The sequence below is a fragment of the Phyllostomus hastatus genome, unplaced genomic scaffold, assembly GCF_019186645.2.
Source record: "Phyllostomus hastatus isolate PE091 unplaced genomic scaffold, TTU_PhHast_1.1 phas_scaffold_78, whole genome shotgun sequence".
NCBI classification, from domain to species: domain Eukaryota; kingdom Metazoa; phylum Chordata; class Mammalia; order Chiroptera; family Phyllostomidae; genus Phyllostomus; species Phyllostomus hastatus.
Genome location: NW_025334041.1, coordinates 47735041 through 47754796, shown reverse-complemented (window position 1 = coordinate 47754796; position 19756 = coordinate 47735041). Strand labels below are relative to the sequence as shown.

The 19756-nt window shown below is 43.7% G+C and overlaps 1 protein-coding gene and 1 long non-coding RNA gene across 7 annotated transcripts in view; one reads left to right on the top strand and one right to left on the bottom strand.

Moving 5' to 3' along the window:
- Positions 1–3825, bottom strand: part of LOC123811066 — a 54954-nt gene extending 51129 nt beyond the window's left edge. Inside the window, exon 1 of the long non-coding RNA XR_006784345.1 lies at positions 3762–3825. This is a non-coding gene — a long non-coding RNA (uncharacterized LOC123811066). The remainder of the gene's footprint in view (positions 1–3761) is intronic.
- Positions 3383–19756, top strand: part of ATXN7L1 (ataxin 7 like 1) — a 232518-nt gene continuing 216144 nt past the window's right edge. For 3 of the 6 annotated variants that reach the window (XM_045826986.1, XM_045826984.1, XM_045826983.1), the window contains exons 1-2: positions 4432–4660; positions 5169–5237. In XM_045826986.1, coding sequence (XP_045682942.1) covers positions 4480–4660; positions 5169–5237 — 250 coding nt within the window. In that variant the 5' untranslated portion in view covers positions 4432–4479. Of the gene's footprint in view, positions 4661–5168; positions 5238–19756 lie in introns of all 6 variants that reach the window. The other 3 variants (XM_045826989.1, XM_045826987.1, XM_045826985.1) reach the window with 2 other exon arrangements.

Genomic DNA, 19756 nt, shown 5'->3' with positions numbered 1-19756 from the left:
TATTCACTGAACTGATTTCTTTATTTGGTCTATGGGAGAGTCTACTTTTTAATTAAACCAACCACTGTCATTTTTCTAAGAAAGACAATAAAATAATAAAAATACTTATATACCTTTTATCCTCCTAAACATAAATCATGAGGGATAGGAGGTGTTATGCCTTTGCTAGATAGTTTTATCACATAGACATTATGCTAACATGCTTTAAATTGTTGCTTTGCAGGTCAGTTTATTCCTATTAAGAATGTATAAAATACCTGTTGTCAGTAACAGTATTTGTAACTACTTACTATCAAAAGGAATTCATGTCTGCAATAATTTTGCAATACACAGTTAACAAAGCATAGATGTGCATATAATAATATATATGCACCATGTTGACCTAAATACTACACTTAACTGACCTCAATTTTCATCTAAAGTCAAGTGTGAAAGTCTAGTAGTTTGATGAGCAATGCTATCTTCATTCCCTGGCTCCGAGCAGTGTCATTTAATTGACAGCCACATTATCATATTTACAAAGTGATAGGTGGGTTGTAGTTTCACAAAGATGGTATTATTATCTCTGTAGTCAGTGGAGAACCTGTGGAAGACTTAGAATAGAAACTCTACAATTACACTCCATAACTCTAACTGCAATAATATATAGTTGTTCTGATTATCAGTTAAAATGGCAATGTAGCTGGTCTTTTTTTGCAGAGATGCTAAATCATGTTTAGATTCCAGCCCATTCTTTACTATGTTGCAGAGGAAAATCCTCTCAGCTACAAGAGAATAATATTTAGGCTGTCATACCATCTTCAGGGTATTGTGCAGAAATAACCTCTACTTGACTCAGCTGAGAGAGTAAACTAATGTTAAAATATCGAACCATTGCCTTGTTTCTCTGCAACTGAGGTGCCCTTCACTAAGAAAAAGTCACCTTTGATTTTTTGAGTGGTTTAAAGTGGCTCTAGGAGAGGAGGCAGAATTTTCTGGAAGATCAAGTCACTGGCTCCAAGTCACTGCATCATTGTGCACACAGCTCGAGGTGGGCAGGGTGTGCCAACCACCAGTGTGATGGCCTCGATATCATAGCCTTGTTTCCAAAGTTAGTTATGACCCTATCACTGGAGAATTCTTTCAACAAAGTAGTAATTAAGTTTAAATAGCAAAAACTTGAGTTTCCAAAGGATAAAGATAAATGATGAAACTCAGAGTATAGGAAATACTAGTATAAACCAGTTCCACAAAGCTGGCAAGAAAATTTTCGGGAAAGATGATACACAATTCACAAGAGGCTCAAAAGAGGAACAAGAGAACTCTGCTCTGACATTTCCTTTATTAAACTTATTTTTCTGGGAAGTTTTTTGTTATCCAATCACTTTATACTCAAGTCATTCTCTTGTAGTTGTGTATTGCTATGTAACAAGTTACTCTAACACTTAATAACTTAAAATGACAAATATGAGTCATCTCACAGTTTTTGTGGGTCAGGAGTATAGGAATGACTTAGCTGGGTGCCTGCACCTCAAGGTCTCTCACAGGTGTGGGCCAGCACTACAGTCTAATCTCACGGCTCAACTGGAGGAGGATAAGCTTCCACACTCACGTGGCTGGTGACAGGATTCAGCACCTCACAGGCTATTGGACTAAGGGCCTCAGCTCCTCTCTGAGGGTTAACCAGAGGCCTTCCTCAGTTTCTTGCCACCTGTGCCTCTCCCTAGGGCAACTCACAACACAGCAGTGTTAGAGCAAGCCAATGAGAGCAAGACAGAAGCCAATGTGTTTTTGTAACCTAACCTCAGAAGTGACATCCCACCAGTTTTGCCAAATTCTGTTTGTTAGAAGCAAGTTATTAGGTGCAGCCACACTGAAGGTAAGGGGATCACACAAGGGTATGAATACCAGGACATGGGGACCACTGGGGTCATCTCAGGAGCTGCCAATCACATCTTTCCTTGCACGTGCAAGAATAGAAAAATATTCACCCCAACAACAGAAGAATAAACACCAAATGGAAGGAAAATCTGAAAGAAGTAGGAAAAGAGGAAAATGTTCCAGGATCTCATTACTTATGCCTTGCAGCTCTCATTCTCTTAAAATCCAAGCATACAACATAGCATGGAGTCTCTTACCCCTGTCCCTTCTTTCCATGGGAGCATAAGAGTTCAGGCCTTCATTTCTCCATATTATCAGTAGTATAGCACTACTTTCCTTAACCAGCTTCCACAGCACAACACATCCTGGATATCAAGGCCAGAGTAATTTTCCTAAATCATGCTTTCTACTTATCCATAAGCTGCAGAAAGCCCCTGTAGTGACTCCCCATTGTCAAACAAAACCCAGACTCTTTAGGCTACCATTCAGTGTCTTCCATAGTTGGACCCAGGCCTGACTATACAAACTCATCACCCCCAATCCCCAACAGTAATCTACCAATCCAGGTAAACCACACTCAACACCTAAATACACCACACTTACTCACAGCTTGAAGCCTCTGCTAACACTATCACTACCCCTCCCTTGGCAAGACCCGTCTTTACCTAACCATTATAAGTCCTTCCCAATTTCCAAGATGCAAAACAGATCCCACCTTCTCAGTGACATTTTCTGATCACCCAACTAGATTTCAAATCCTCCTACGAACAGGCACAGCTCTGCGAGACACACCATTTACTGACCTGGCCAGTCACCTGTCTCGTTTTCCCAAGGAGCTGATATGTTTCACACCTTCCTTCTTCCACAGAGACCACCAGACTACATCTCCCCAAGAGTTGGGCTGGATCTCACTTATTTTCCTCTGCAGAGGGTGGCTGGTACATGACAGGGAATATTTGTTGAAAAGATGGATGGATAGATGGATGGATGGATATAGATGGATGGGAGGGAGAGGGGAAGGAAGGAAGGGTTAAGCACAAGGTCTAGTATCATAAGAGGTCAATACCAATAAATATTTGTTAGCACCACCAATCCTTAAAATTCTCCACCAGTGGCACCTTGGCCACTTAATGGTCCCTATGTAGGAGCTCTTCCAAACAGAACAAAGGCAAATGATATTTATCTGACTCTGACAAAATAAACAAGCCCATTCACACAAACATCACAAGGTAAGACCACCGCCCACCCTAACGCTGGCTCTGAGATACAGGATGCCAAGTGGAGGGAAATTACATGGCACAGTCAGGGCAGAACTGAAGAATAGAGCTACCTCAAGTCAGTGCACTTCAACTATGGGAAAACAAAAGTGGTAATTAAAGGGTGCTGGGGAAATAGAGGAAAAATATATCTATTGTGGGGGAATGTCCATGTTTTAGGTAAGTCTGAGTAAACAAAAGGATTTTTAAAAAGAGTGAGAGATACCAGGAGACCTTTTAAGGCCTTTATTGCCTACCTCTAAGAAGAGGGAGGAAATCTCAATCAAAGCATCAAACGTCCAAAATCCAGAGGAAGCCTAATGCTTCCTATCCAGCTGGTTGGAAAATTTAAACCTAAAATGAATTCTCCCGGGAACCAGATTCCTGGTCGTAGGTTTCTTGGACTAGATGGGCCACGCTCCTCTCAGCGTAGGGAGCGCTGAAAACTCCAGGGGCTCGGCGGACGGGAGCCGGTGAATTCTCTCTCCCGCCATCCTGATCCCGGAGCACAGCCTACGCAGTGGGTTTCTAGGAGCCGGAGGTGCGCACGGCGCAGAGTATCTGGGGACGGTGGGCGCTGAGTTTGGAGCTTTACAAGTCCCCCAGCCTGAAATGGGAAGGCAACTCCTCTCGCCCCAAACTCACTTGCTTTTTAGAACCACTTCCATCTACTTTCCGATTTCAGCTCCCAAAGGCATCCGGAGAATCCTCCACGGTCCAAGGTCCACCGTGAAAGAGAAGGGTAAGGGGAGTGGTGACTGGGAGGCGAGGTCACCAGGCTTGGTGTGGTCGTTGGTTTGGCTTGGTGTGGCTTGGTGAAGTCGTTGGCGGGGAGTAGGAGGGAGGTTGCAAACCTGCTTGTCTCCGCCCCACTAAGCCTCGGAAATCCGTGGAGGCGCCTCGCCTCGCCGTGGGCGTCAGGGACCCGACGAGGGAAGGACACCCTGGAAGGGCTGCAGGCAAAAACTTTCCGTTTTCTAGCGGCAACTGTGCGGCAACGACCACCCCTCCTATGGCTGCAAGTCGCGTATCTCCGGGGTTGGCCCCCAGCACCCCGTCCCAGCCCGTCGGGGCTGCCGGGTGCACCGGCAGCACAGCACCTCCGCACCCCAGCGCACGGCAGCCTCTGGTCGCCAGCGCACTGGGCTGGCCCGCCGCGCGGCCCCTCCCCGGCAGGCACCCAGCCGCAGGAGCCTCTCTGCTGCCTCTGGCGGCCGTGCAGGCCTCGAGTGGGGCCGATCCGGCTGCGGGAGCTAGGGCGCCGGCTCCTCCTCCTCCTCTCTCTCTCCTCCTCCCCGCCTCCCTCCTCCCATCCCTCCCTCCCTCCCCCTTTCAGAGCACTCAATGTCGGAACGTTCCGAAGATGACGTCGGAGCGTTCTCGAATCCCGTGTCTCTCGGCTGCTGCTGCCGAAGGAACAGGGAAAAAGCAACAAGAAGGAAGAGCAATGGCGACACTGGATCGCAAAGTGCCCAGTCCGGAGGCGTTTCTGGGCAAACCCTGGTCCTCCTGGATCGACGCCGCCAAATTACACTGCTCCGACAGTAAGAACCCCACCGCCTCCTCCTCCTTTTATTATCCTGTAACCTTTCCATTCACCTAGAGCCACTGGGAAAAAGTGTGTGTGTGAGAGAGAGAGTGGCCCCCGGTGTCCTCCATGCTTCTCTCTCTCTAAATAAATACACACAGAGACAGAGCATCAATGCACAGAGAGAGGCCTTGCTGCCAGGGCTGTCTGTCTGTCTGTCTGTGCCGGGCTCCCCGTGGCAGTCCGCGGGGTGGGCTTTCACAGCCCCATGGTGTATCTGTTTAAAAGGCTACTCTGTTGCTGCTTGCATAGTTTTTTTGGTACCTATCTGGGCCAGGTAGATGGAAATCCAGACTTGGGAGAAAACGTCGCATTGTCAATTTTGGAAAGATTTTCATATACAGTATTTATATCAATCTCCTGGCAAATAAACACTCTCCCTCCCCCCCCTTGACTTTGGCTTTGCCCCCCTTTTTTCGCTTTTTTCTCTTATTTTCTTTTTTCCTTTTCTTTTTCATCTGCAGATGTAGATTTAGAAGAGGCTGGAAAAGAGGGTGGAAAAAGCAGGGAGGTTATGAGGCTTAATAAAGAAGGTAAGTGGAGCTACTGGCATATTAGTGTTAGCATGTGTGGCAGAAATCTTCACAGGATTTCGACTATAATGTGAATTGTTCTGCTGGGTACAGAGTGACTAAGGTTTGTCAAAAATTGAGCACGCCCAGGTGTCGACTGCTTGGTGTTAACTTCTTTCAAAGTATAAATACAACAGGGGGGTGATGGTAAAGAGGGGGAGACTGTTGGAAGCAGAAGTTTACTGCACTTCAGTTGGAGTCCACGTTTGAACCTTCTGATGCCTATCTGCCATTCGCATTTGCAGCATCATTGCCAGAGGTGGGAGGTTGGAATCTGTGAAATGAGTGGGGGTTCCCTCAAAAGCACCCCAGCCTATCTTATGGGTAAATACACAACAGTTTAATGAACCCCACATGGTCAATCATTCCAGCAGCTACTTCTCCACTTTTCCTGAAAACCATTGTGCATGGCAAACCTTTGCAGCAAGTTACATTTGCCCACTTTGTGCTTGGTCACAGAGTGATATGTGGCCAGCACAGTTAGGGGTATCTGTATGTGCAGACCCCCAGCCAGTTGCCTGTCTCTGTATCCCCATCATGGAAATACAGTACCTAAAATGGGATACAGTGAGTAGACAGGTCATCCCTGAGTGATGCAGGCAAGTGAAGCCACAGCCTCCTGGAACTGGGCATCAAACCACACATGGTTGTCATAAATAAATCATATCCTGTTCATGTTTGCAAGCCTGCCATATGTAACTCTGGCCTATGGGCTCCACATGGAGCAACTCCAGAGACTACTTTCTGCTGAACAAATGGATGAGTTCATTTGAATTGTGATTTACTAACTGATGTCTTGTAAACATGGCTGGCTGAAACTGGGTGTGGGAGGGTGGCGTGAGGGGCCAGAAGAGGTTGGGAAGTGTTGAAAGAGTTTAGCCGTAACTAGGCCATAGGAGCATTGTTGGTCCCAAATGAATGGAGAAAAGGCCATTAGATTCCAAAGAATGGTCTCCCTTATAAATTGGGATATCATCCTCCAAGGCAGCCAAAACCTGCTTGGAAAGATGGAACTTATTTTGTGGATCGATACCTATGATAGTTGGTTTTCTGTATCTAATCATTTCCTGACCATCCAGTGAAAAGAAAATTTGTACTTCAGAAAAAATAACATGGAGGTTCAAATATTCAAGGACAGTTCTCTAGCATAGTGGTTCTGCTAATTAAGCACTTTGATTGGAAATGAAACCTCATTCTAAACATGTTTGCCTCTAGGTATTTTAGTGTAATCTTGACATATCTTTAGGATGCACAAGGGAATGAAGTCAAGTAAACTTCTTACAAGTTTATTGCAGGTTATTTGTGCTAAATGTCCATGAGTGTAGGCAATGGGAAGGATCACTAGAGATTGTTTTTCTTCACAAACTTTTGAGATCTTTAAAAGCTTATGGGACTCAGTTATCAAACCACTGGCAGTGGAAAGTTTCCATGAAAGGAGATGAGATTATGAAAACCTTTAAAGTTGAGTAAAGGTCATGGTATGGTACAGAATTGTCATGTCTGGGGCCTGGTGATCAATTATGTCTACAACATAAAATTCATATTCTGCACCCTCCTCCCTACTTCTCCTTTAAGAGACTCTTGTTCTCAGATTCTCTTTGCCTCATAAGAACTAGGTTCCTTTAAGGAAAAATGAGAAACTTTCCTTTCCTCGGAAGTCACAAGTGGTACAACCTGCTTATTATATCCTTTATCCTGTAAAGGTACAAAGATTTAGCTCCCAATTGTATGTGTTTGCATTAAGGACACGCTGTGCAGTGTAACCTGCAATTGCCGAATTCACCAAATAGCCATGTATGGGTGGAAATCTCTGTTCATCGGCCTGGTAGAGAACACTTGGCTTAGCAATTCCTGAAGGTCTTCTTGGTATATATGCACACAGTTTTCTTCATGGATAGAGTACACATTAACTAAATATATATCCATGCCCCCTGCCACAATGGGGAATTTAAGAGTTGAGTTGGGACTCTCTCAGGGTGTTTGGTTGCCAGGATCTCCAGAAACACTGGTTGCATTAGTCTTGGCGTGAGCTTTCTTCTTGGAGTCATCATGTAGGTGGCCTCAGGATGCATATGTGTTTGTGGATGGGTCACTACACAGCACATCTGTTTTTCTATGTATGTGAACATACGTAGATTGACCATGATGTTATTGGTAGTATGCTGGTCTTGAGAAGAAATGTGGGCATTAATAGCAATGAATGTATAGCAATTGAGAAATGAGGGATATGATCCAGATTTTTATATGATTTTTTATTGTGACAAACATAATATAAAATTTACCATTTTAACCATTTTAAAGTGTACAGTTCAGTGATACTGAGCACATTCACAATGTTGTACAACCATCACCACTGTTCATTTCCTGACTTTTTAATCACGCCGCCCAGAAATCCTGTACCCATTATACAGTAACTACCCCTTTCCATCTCGCCCTTAGCCCTGGTAATCTCTATTTTCTGTCTCTGTGAAGTTGCCTATTCTAGATACCATGTATAATTATATATATGAGATATATCCTGCAATATTTGTCCCTTCATGACAGGCTTATTTCACTTAGCATAACGTTTTTGTGTTTCATCCATGTTACAGCGTGTGTCAGAATTTCACTCCTCTATATGGCTGAATAATATTCTGCTGTGTGTATATACCATATTTTTTTATCCATCTATCTGTTGATGGATATTTGGCTTGTTTCCATCTTTTAACTATAGTGAATAATGCTACTATGAACATTGTTGTAATATGATTTTTTTATAGAGTAAGCTCATGGAGGGAATTTAGGCTGGAAATGTGAAAAAAATAGTCATTTTGCCTCCTGTGTCTGTCTGGCCACAGCTTCAAAAGACACAAGAAGGACTTGCAGACTTCTAAAATAACCTGATTATTGTGATACAATTCCTTCTTCATTCCTCATTCCTTTCACTTTTGTGTGCTTCAGTTCTCCACCTATATCAGTAGGAAGTATTAACTGAATGCTTTGAAATCTCTGTAATAAAGTCTTCACATCAATATTATTATTTCATCTGGAGTTAGCTAAAATTACACTCAGGAGGAATTTGGCAGATAGTTTTGAACCTTGCCAAATCATCACCTGGGTTCAGAAGGAGTTGCTAATTCCGTGCTTCGATGTGGTCTTTGGGGTTGTATCGAGGGCAGCCTGGCGTGGTGAAAGGATTGAGAGAGGGGTTTGAGTCAGCTTCCTAGGTTCTCACATATGACCTTGGGAACATCACTTCCCTTCTCTGGGCAAATTCTCTCACATGTAAAGACAGGAAGTAAAGTTAAACATCCTCTAAGGTCTCTTTGAGATCTCTGAACCTACGTTTCTCTATTGAATGTACCTACACTTGGGATATAGTCAGGCTGTTTTTGAAAAAAATTTTAAAAATTAAAGCCTCATGTTAAATACATCTTAAACTACTACATACTGGGTTTCTTTTCTCATTTCGCAGTCTCTTGGTGGCAGAAATCACTGCATCTCATACACAAGCCTATTTTGCTACAAATAGTTTGCGAATGATATGCGACCTTTAGGACTTTGGAATGATTGAGGGTTTGAGTCCAAAACCCAGGGTGATGTGTTCCCCACGGTGAAGAGTGAGCTCACCTGGGTCAGCTTGGATCAGTCAGGCACTCAGATTTCCTGAGAGGAGGGGTCCCAGAAACCTTGTTAGCCTAATCTAAGATATGAATTGCATTTATGATAGAGAATTCCAAGGAAGGCCATTCATCTAGCTAACCTTTTAAAATAATTTTCTCTCTAGCTTTGTAGATTTATCTGAAGACTTTTTTCAAGCTAATTGAGAAAAAGCTCTATGATTTAGAAAAATGTTTGCCTTTTGTGAACACCTCACCTGAACTTTTTTTAAGAATGTCCATTCATGAATAAGGTGCAGACTGCATAGGGCTCATGAGTGTTCTTGGACTATATAAAACAGAGTAACCAGTTGTTGTGAGGATTAACTGAGATAATACAAAAGGGCTTAGCACACAGTAAGCACTTAATGGATATTTGCCTGTATTCTTTTCTTAATGTTATTATGATTATCCATCATTATTTATTAATGAAGCTAGTTCTAGGAAACTTTATTCTTATAATTAACTATGATCTTTAATCAGTGATGCATGGAAAAGATAAACTATCAGAAATTTCATTTTTAAAGTAAACCATGTTATAATTTTATAAAACTAATGATTTTTAAAACAATTTTAATGGCATACAGTTAATATGTAGTCATTCGTAAGTTTTATCAAGATAGAGAAAATACTTAGGCAGCTGTGGGTCAGCAGTTAGGAAGAGTTTACAAAGATCCTTCTGGTTCTGGGAAGTCTAAAAATAATTTTTAAAATGATTAATAAGTTGTTTTATCTGATCACTGAAAAAAGAAAATCCTTAATAGATCCTTGTTTGGGTCTTTTGGAAGCCTGTACTAGTCTAGTTACTTCGGGCATTTGTCTGTGTGTTAATGTGGCCAGATGTTTTGATTTGATGTAGGTAAACTTGTGGAATGCTTCCAATTTGAAAGCTGTTCTGGAGCCAGTAAGATATTGCTGTTACTGTAAGAGTTTGCTTTCCTCCTGAGATACTGGTGGAATTGGGCTGGAACACAGGATGAAGCGGGGAATGTGGGAACACATTCAGCTCTGGTTTAGGACTCTTGCAGTTATGACTGGGAACAAGTTGAAGGAAAAGATGGCAACTGACCTGGTAAGAATGAAGTGTTCTTAGAATCCAAGCCAGGAAAGCCAGCGACAAGTGGTGGAGATTTATGGGAAACTGCAGAGGGATTCCCTTTATCAATACACAGACAACTCTGTTATCTATGTTAATAGGAGATGGGAAGACACCAAGTCCACAGATTACACAGATAAACCTCATTTCGACATTACTTTCAACTTCTTTTTCCATTAAGCCTACCTTCCTCCCCTTTTGCTAACAAGCAGCAACATCTGTTCACTTTGACGTTTCATTATCATCCCTCTTCTCTGGCCCAGCATTTGGGATGAAAGGACAGGAGAGGCGGAGTGGCCTAACGTGGTAAGGAGGAGAGTTGAAAAGGGGAAGTAAGGGCTTGGAGAATGAATAAACTTTACAGCTGCATCCCGCCGATGGGGAAGGAAGCGCTGTGGCCAAGACAGCAAAACTGTGAGGGCTTTTTCAAAACCACCTAGTTTTGGAAATATAAAGCTTATAAATGAGTTATCTCTTTACATATATGTATTTCCATGTGCCTGGGTTCTCATGTGGAGAAAATGTGGTTCTGACTCCTTCCAAAACAGGAAATTAGGCAGGGCGGGCATACTTTGAAACTCTGTATATGATGCACTGGGTTCTCATCATACCTCTTCTACAAAAATAATTTTTTATGTCTAGAAGACATAGACTGTTACACACACACTCATTTAAATGCTTTTTAAAAAAAATAATGTTCACACATTACAAAATTCCAAAGGGTAGCAGTCCATATCAGTTCATAATGTGCTGCCACATTCTCTTTTGGTACCTGCATAATGGAGCCATAAATGAAACCTTTGGAGGCCTTGCTTAGTTTTCAATACCCACTCCTGCTTTTTTGGTCTCCGTTATGCAGTTGAGACTGAATGTCTCTCACAGTGTCCAGCACCAGGCTAGGCCCAGGGATACAGCAGCCAGTAAGCACAGCCTTGGCCTCATGGCACTTCTATCCCAGCAGCGAAGGCAGGCCATAGAAAGTCGTGATGTCTGTGACGAGTACTCTGGAAGGGAAAACTGGGTGCTGTTGGAAGGCTGGGCAGGAGGACCGAATTTAGGTGAGGGGCTCCGTGAAGGCCTTCCCGAGGAAATTTTATTTACACTAAAACCTGAATGAAAAGTACCCACGTGCAGGGCCGGGCAGGGTAGAATTAAAGGAAACAACATGAGTGAAGGCCCAAAGTGTGAGAGAATATGGAACGTTCTAGACACTAGAGAGTCCATGTCACTTAGAGTGAAGATAGCCAAGCAGAGTTTCTCACACTTTGTTTCTCAGCAGTGGCACCACTTCTGTGAGTTGGGGACTGTCCTGTACATTGTAAGATGTTCATCAGCATCTCGGCCTCTACCAATGGATTCCAGGGGTAGCTCCCCTCCCCCAATTTGAAACAACCTAGAACGTATCGGTACAGTGCCAAGACCCTTTGAGAGAGAACCGCTGGTGCAAGGTGAGGCTGGAAAGGCAAGAACACAGGAAAAATACACTAAGATATTCACAGAAATATTCTACAACTCTGTCTATGTCTTAGGCCTACATTCCAGGTGAGTTGGCCTTATTGAAAATTCAGCAGACACATACAAAACTGTGACTATCCCCCAGCCCTGGGCTGCATTTGGGAGGATCTAAAGAGAGAGAAGACTCTGTCCCTCAGAGAGACCTCTTCTGTAGGCTTCCCAGGTGACCCCTCCAAACCTTCAGCTCTAGTCTGCAGAAAGTGGTGAAGTAGTGGGCTTCAGGCTCTCATTCTGGGTGGCCCCTCCTCCCACACTATGGGTGGGGGAGACCCCGAGGCATCCATTCTGATAATGTTGGCATTTATTATACAGTGGTCCCTGATGTGAAGAGTACCATGGGCAAGCATTAAAGATTTTGGTTTAAAAGCAGGCTGGAAACACTGTTGGCATTCTGTGCAGTGGGATTACCCATGAGACTTGTCTGAAAGGGGGATGCATGTGACAGAGCAAAGCAGCTGGTTTCAGGGTTTTCCAGTTACTCGTTAGAAAATAGGAAGGGCAGAGGAGTGTCTGATTCCTGGGGGCTTCTGACCTGTGTGCCTTGTGGTCCACGACATTACTTTGGATTGTAAGGCCATGTCCTCTCCAGCCAATGGTTCACAGGTGCTGCTGCCCCTGCTTCATAGTTGACTTAGAAAAGTTAGGCAGATTGGGTTTCTGTATGGTATCCTGTGTACATGGTGTTTATATCCTTGGGGTTAACCTTTTGTTCATGGTGCTTTGTTTAATTTGTGACATCCTTCAGATGTAGGCATAAATGGTAGTAGCAGACACAGTGACACGCCATCCTGGTCAAATCCCTTTTATCCAAGGACCCTGTATTCTGAGGTGACCCAATGTTCATATTTGGAAATGACAGTCCTTTAGTGACTACAGTAAGAGTGCTGTCACCAAGATGGTGACAAAAGTCATTCCTGGCTTTGTTCCTCCACACGAGAAGAACAACTAACAACTATTTACAGGCAGGACCCCACTGAGAAAATCCTAGAGTAAGGGTGAGAGGCACTGCCTCTTCCTGAGGTCACACAGCACCACACTGGCAGATCTCCCTGGGTGTACGGTTCCTCCAGTGGCAAAAGAGAGCCCAGGGGCAGACATCTAGCTCCTCCAGAGAGTGGGGTGTTTCTTGGGAGTCCACACTGAGTCTTGCCTCGGGCGGGGGGGCTGTTGGGGAAAGCCTATGGGGCTTGACCACAGGGAGTCTGATTGTGACTGACTTAATTAAACATAGCCATAATGGACAGGGAGAGGGTTGGTTAGCGGGGTTGCTTTTTCTGAGTTGCAGAAACTGAATGTCAAGGAACTGAATTCCATGTCTCTCTCTCCTAAGACGCTTGGTGCATTGTTCTGCAGGTGATGGGCTCCCAGCTAAGGTTGTTTATCTGGCTGTCTCCTGCTCTTCTGTGGCAGAGCTCAGAATGGCTACTTCAGCCAAATGGACCTGGATTTAGACCTTGAGCCTCTTGATGGGAGCCCAGGAAATCCCTTTCTGCAAGTGGGCTGAGGCTGATTACCCTTGCCATTCAGAGGCTACACTTGGTTCACCCAGTTGTCTCTAAGTAAAGCTGGAATTCTACTGTGGGGAAAGCTTTTGTTTTTAGGTAGATACTTTATCCCTGTGCCTGTGGTTTCATAGCACATTCTGCTTGATGATTTTAGGAATCAGGTGTTTAAAGAAAAAAGGAGACCAAATAAATACTCTCTAGGGCAGGACAAAGTGACACCAGGTCACCGTAGTGGGGAAGATAAAAGTGACTCGGTGACGGGCTCTTTGAACATAGAAGCAGTTATCAGGGAACCTGTTCTGTGAAGCTAATCGGTAGCTCACTGAACATTAACAGTGCAAGGATACCTTCCGCTGGGGGTCAGCAGGGTGGGGTTGCTGTGTGACTCCAGCACAATACACCAGTAGGTCATGGAGTCCTGGGAGCGGGGGGATGGGGAGGCAGGACACCCCAACTGATGACCCTGACCAGGACATGGAACATGGTTCAGACACACTCCTACCTTGCTCCTCCTATCAGACTAATGTGGTGTCTGCCCCCTTTTAAGAGTGTATTAGACTACAAAAGGACAAATACTGTGTGGTTCCACTTACATGAAGTTCCTAGAATAGTAAAATTCATACCAACTGAGAATCAAATGGTAGTTTCCAAAGGCTGGGGTGGGGGGTGATGGGGAGTGGAGAATTAGGGTTCAATAGGTACAGAGTTCTAGTTGGGAAAGATAAAGAAGTTCTAGAGATGGATGGTGGTGACAGTGTTTAAAGTGTTTAAAATGGTAAATTTTGTGTTATGTATATTTTACCAAAAGTGCATTGGCATTGCATACTTGGAAGTTTCATGGAGAGTGGTTTAAATCTTGAACCACTTACTAGCTGTGTAGTAAGTAGTAAGAAAAGGTAACTTTTCTGAGGCTTGATTTCATCATTTGTAGACTAGTAATACTAGTAGCTCTCAGGGTTGGGAAAATAAATGGGATTATATTGGGCACACTGCAGTTACTCAATAATGTAAGCTATTATTATGATGATTGTTACTTTTACCAGGCACTTGGTTCCTCTTCCTTGTCTTAAGAGAACTGCCACTCTCAGGGGACCGAGGATGTTGTCATTGCTTCAGAAGCATGCGGGGGGCTCAATAGGCATCTTTGGTCAACATTTTGTCTCAACATTTTGTCCCTGTTTTTTAAGCATGCTGAGAGTAAAAACAAAAGGAGTTGGACTGAGCTCCCTTTGCTTTTAGCTTATCAAGAGTGAATCAGTTTCAGTTTTCCAAAGTGTGTTCATTTGGGTGACCCTGTGTTGAAGTTGCCTAGGTATTTAGCCGCCGAGGCTGCAGTTGTCTTAAATCAGAACTGGGAGTGGGGCACACGAACTGACATTTTAAACAGGCTCCACAGGTGGCTCTGGTGTTTACTGGACTTGGAGAACCACTGTTCACTGGGTACAAGCAGTGGTGCTCCACCCTGCCCACCCTGAGAATCCTTTGTGAAGCTTTTTTTTTAAAGAATTTATTTTTATTTATTTTTAGAGAGAGGGGAAGGGAGGGAGAAGGAGAGGGAGAGACACATCGATTGGTTGCCTCTCACAGGTTTCCAACAAGGGAACCTGTGAGAGGCAAGCATGTGCCCTGACTGGGAATCAAACCAGCAACCTTTCAGTTCACAGGCTGGCACTCATTCCTCTGAGCCACACCAGCCAGGGTTGTGAAACTTTTTAAAAGCGGAGACACCAAGGCCACTCCTAGAGATTTGGATTCTAGTTTAAGGGATTTAGGGACCTATTTGTGTGTGTTTTTTTTTTTAAATAAAAATCCTACCTGCCATTTGCTGGGCAGTGACTGGTTGCAAAACATAGAGCTAAATGTGCATTTTCTCATTTCATCCTCGTGACCACCCTCTGAGGCAATTCCTATTAGCAACCCCATTTTAGATAATAGGAGACTGAGGCTCAAAGAGATTAAGGTTTATACCCAAGGCAATACATTAGATGAGAGTCGAACCTAGAAACAGGCTGATTCCAGAGGCTGTACTCTTAATTACTGTGCCATAACATTGTCTCAGGAGCAGAGTAAGGACTGAGGTGAGGCACGTGGGGCACCCAGAACGCACATTTTAAGGAGGCACATACACAGGCTCCTGTGAGTACAGAGTGAGGGCTCCCTTAAATATTGCACCCAGGGTGCTTCATGTGCCTCAGCCTAGTACCAGCCCTGTCTAGGAGAGCATGTTCTTTAAGCAAAATGATTCCAGTTTCTTCCTCCTCATGTGTGTGAGCCTGTGGTCTGCTGATAGGGCCCCAGGTCTCCCCCTCAGTGAAGTACTTTCTCATCCCAGGGCCCCAGCTTTGGGTCGGAGTCCTGGCCTCAGGGAAATCTCAGGAGCTGACTCAGACTGTTCCTTTTTGGGAGAAGGTGTTAGCAAGGATGGTTGCCAAGCAACTCCAGGGGCATCTATCTACAGTGATGATTTCTCTCTCTTTTTCCTCTTTTGAACATCTTCTAGGCCGCTTTTCAGTTTTCCCCTTGGCACTGGGATTGTTAGTGTTTTCATGAAGGGTGCACTCCTTTGGATGATGGAATGGAGATAGCTTTTCAATACCCTCTGCTTAGGCATGTCCTTTTAATGTACCTGCTAAGGGGGTGTGAAAGACCTTCCCCTTCTTTAGCCACAGCTGCCCTACTTATCACTGACTTTGAGGGATAGTGACAAAGAAGACTCTGAGAAAGGCACAGAATGCATCTCCCCCATGAGGACGGGGGAATGTGGTAATGTTGGTTTCATGACTCTGGATTTCATCTACTCTCCATTAAGCAGCGCACTACTGGTTAGCATGTTTTACTCCATGACCTGAGTGGTCTGGAGGAGCTGGTCTCTCTCTCTCTCTCTCTCTGTCTCTCTGTCTCTCAGAGACCAGGACAGCCTTTGACATGCCTCTCCTCTTCAGCACTGTCCCCTCTCCTGCTCAGTTGCCTCATCAGTGTAGGGTTTCTTTCATAGGCCCCAGACCCGATGGTCTGCTGGCTGGTGTTTTGATCCTTCCAATCAGGGCCAAGAGCTTGTGGGCTGGAGCACCTTTCACATGTGACAGAATCTGCCCAGACTGGCAGAAAGAAAGGAAAGTACCAGGAAAGTGAAACTGTTTGCATTTGTGTGAGGTCTGCTCCCTCTGGCCTACCCGCCAATGACAGCCCTGTTAGCCAGTACCTAGACTCAAGGCTTCTGTCCCTTCCTCACCATCTCTTGCAGAAGCAGGGCAAGACCCAAAGAGAATGTGGATCTCAACTGAGCCCTGCCGCTTTCAGAGGCTCAGACCAAACATTTAATAGCAGAAGACAATTGAAAACAGATATCTGCCCTGTTTTATGAAAACCCAATATATAACAGTCCAGCCTCAGAGTAAGAGGCTATTTGCTTTCCAAATATAGTCATTGGGGTTTTCATTAAATGGTAGACTGCCCTAGAGTGTTTTGAAAATCCTATTTTCTTTACCAAAGTTTGGATGACACCCACTTTTAGGCCTCTTCTGCCAGCTGCTCCCAGCTCTCTCCTCCTCCCTCCAGTTTGCTATGTGTCAGCTCTCCCCTGCTCTTTGCTCATACCTGCTGTGTAGTGGTTTTGGCACATCTGCCTCCAGTCTTGACCTCTTCTCCACGGAACATTCAGCTCAGCCCTCTGGTGTGTTGCATTAGACAGCACCTCGTGGGTGTCCTTTCTGCACCCCTAGACCCCGCTAGACTGAGTGCAAGTGTAGAGCCTTGCTTGTATTTTCCCTTACCCACTCTCTTTAGGGGGGCCCTGCCTCCCTCTCACCTACCCTCCTACTCTGTCTTAAGAGCAGTTCTCTGCACCTCTTCATTTGCTTTCCACTCCCTCAGCCCTCACCCCAGGCCAGCCTCCCTCATAGCCTACCTAGATTTGTGTAATGACTGCTGAATTAGTCTCCCTGTCTCCATCTTCCCCACATACCACTTCAAAATTAATCTGCCGAAAAGTCACATTTTATCAGATTGCTCCTTAAGTGAAAACCTTTAATCACCTCCCCATCAACCATATTTAATGCAGTATTCTAGGTCCTCTATGCCTCAGTCCTTTCAAATGCAGACAGGTGGTTTGCCCGGCACAGCCCTTTGGATAAGCCATGTTTCTTTCTATTCCCCGCCTTTGCCTCTGCCTCTAGGGCCTTCCTCTCAAACCAATGCACCTCATTCTGCAGGGCCCAGGCCATATTCTCTGTCTGTGAAACCCGCTGCAGCCTCTCAGCTGTACACCCTAGGCCTCCTCTGGACCCTGTACTACTGGCTGTACCTGCCATGTACTTTGGCCCCTAAATCTTACACTTCATAGCCATTTCATTGTCGATGAAACCAATCCATTGTTTATCTGATGTCTTATTTTCACAACTGCATGCTCCATCACAGATGGTTAGGATTTGACATTGGGTATTCTACAGAGAAGGAACAGTGTAAGTAAGTCTGTGAGTTCCCACAGAATGCTGCTTTTGGAAAAAGGAGTTAGAATAAGTCCCGGATCTGTCATTAACACCAAAGAGAAATATTCTAGTCGTACACCTACTTGATACCAATACAGTTGAGTTTTTTAATAGAGTTAAGTTTTCAGAAAACAGGTTTTTTTGTGTGGTAATGTTTGTATGTGTTTTGCTGTTTTTGTTCAGTGTACTGGGGGGAGGGTTTTTCTCTTCTCTCTCCCTCTCTCTCTCCCTCTCTCTCTCTCTTTCACACATACACACACACACACACACACACACACACACACACACAGAGTTTTAGGTCCTGCTGCCCACTTAATCTCTAACTTCTTTTTTTATCACAATCATTGTTGTGCTAGTAAATGTTTAACAACTTGCTCTCTAAATAAATTTGTACCTGTATACTTTTATTATACATTTTACTGTTAAAAAGGCTGTTTAGCATATCATTTACAAATAATAAAATATTTAATCTTAAGCCCTGGCTGGCGTAGCTCAGTGGATTGAGCGCAGGCTGGGAACCAAAGTGTCCCAGGTTCAATTCCCAGCCAGGGTACATGCCTGGGTTGCAGGCCATAACCCCCAGCAACCACACATTGATGTTTCTCTCTATCTCTATCTCTATCTCTATCTCTATCTCTATCTCTATCTCTATCTCCCTCCCTTCCCTCTCTAAAAATAAATAAATAAAATCTTAAAAAAAAATTAAAGATCATTGATGTTAAAAAAAATATTTAATCTTCCTTATTGTAAACTTTCATTTAATCTTTTGATTCTCACAGAATGCTTTTGTTAAATTTTGTCAAATTCTTCTATCCCTGACCAATCTAAGATTAGAATTGACAAACAGGTGTCAAACTGACATGAGTGTTGTTTCATATTTTCATTTAAGTCAGTGAGTAAGATGATAGTGAAAGAGCAAAGAGGTATGAGGGAAACCTCACTCGGTTTTTTGTGACGCGGGTGTGTTCCTTGCTAAATTGGATAATAGTTTTCAAGTACCAAGAGAATATGTTCTCATTTTTTTTGTGCTATTCACAATAGAGCTGTAGACATTATGTGTGTGTGTGTGTGTGTATATACATATATATTTTTTTTAATCTTCACCTGAGGATATGTTTATCAATTTTCAGAGAGAGAGGAAGGGAGAGAGGAAGGGAGGCAAGCATCGATGTGAGACAGAGAGATGTCCGTGGGCTGCCTCTCGTAAGTGCCCTGACTGGGAATTGTACCCGCGGCCTTTCAGTGCACAGACTGTATGTGTGCTCCAACCAGGCGAGCCACTGGCCAGGGCTGACATGATATATTTTTAAATCTGCATAGCTAAAATTTTCTCCATCACTTCCTTAAATCTAGATAGTAAAAAAATATAATAAATTACTCTCTGGTTTACAGCATTTAGTGATGTAATGTTATGTAAACCCTCCCACCACCATGTTTCAAGGTGTCTGTGCTCTGTCACAGAACTCGGACTCAGGAAGAGGTGTGCATAAGAACACTGCTCTGTAGGGTCTCTGCCATGCAAATACAATAGGTATAAATAAGTTCAAGAGCAGCAGTCAGCAAACTGTGGCCCATCGACAAAATCTGCCCGTTGCTTGTTTTTGTAAATAAAGTTTTACTGGGACACAGCCATATTCATTCATGTAAGTATTGTCTCTGGTTACTTTGTACTACAATGGCAGAGTGTAGTGGCTGAGTCAAAGACACTCAACACCTAAAATATTTACTACCTGGCCTTTCTAGAAAAAGTTGTCAACCCTGTGCAAAGCATTGATAATAGTAAAATGTAGTGAGATAAATAAGAAGTGATAAGTTTTGAGTATTCTTTTAAGATATTATACATTTAATTTTAGCTTATGTAAGATACTTTAATAATCTATTAATTGGCTCACCAAATTCCTGAAACTCTCATGAGACTGTACAGGCCAGCTCCAGGTCACCACTTCTTCAGCTTTTAGTGCCAAAAAGTAAAGCTGTCACTGTTAGGAGGAAGCAGCTGACAATACCAGATTGGAAGGGGAGCCATAATAAGGAGGATTTGAACTGCTTGAAATTGTGGTCTAATTGTTCATAGAAATCTGAAGAAAGCATTTTTGAGGTTAGTTTTCATATAATGTTATTTTTCCCCCTCTTAGTGCCTGTGGTTTGTTTTGGTTTTTCAAATGAGTTTTCTTCAGAGCTAATTTAAAAACTCAGTACAGCATGCGTTTCTTACCAAATTTTGCAAGCATCTGTCTCG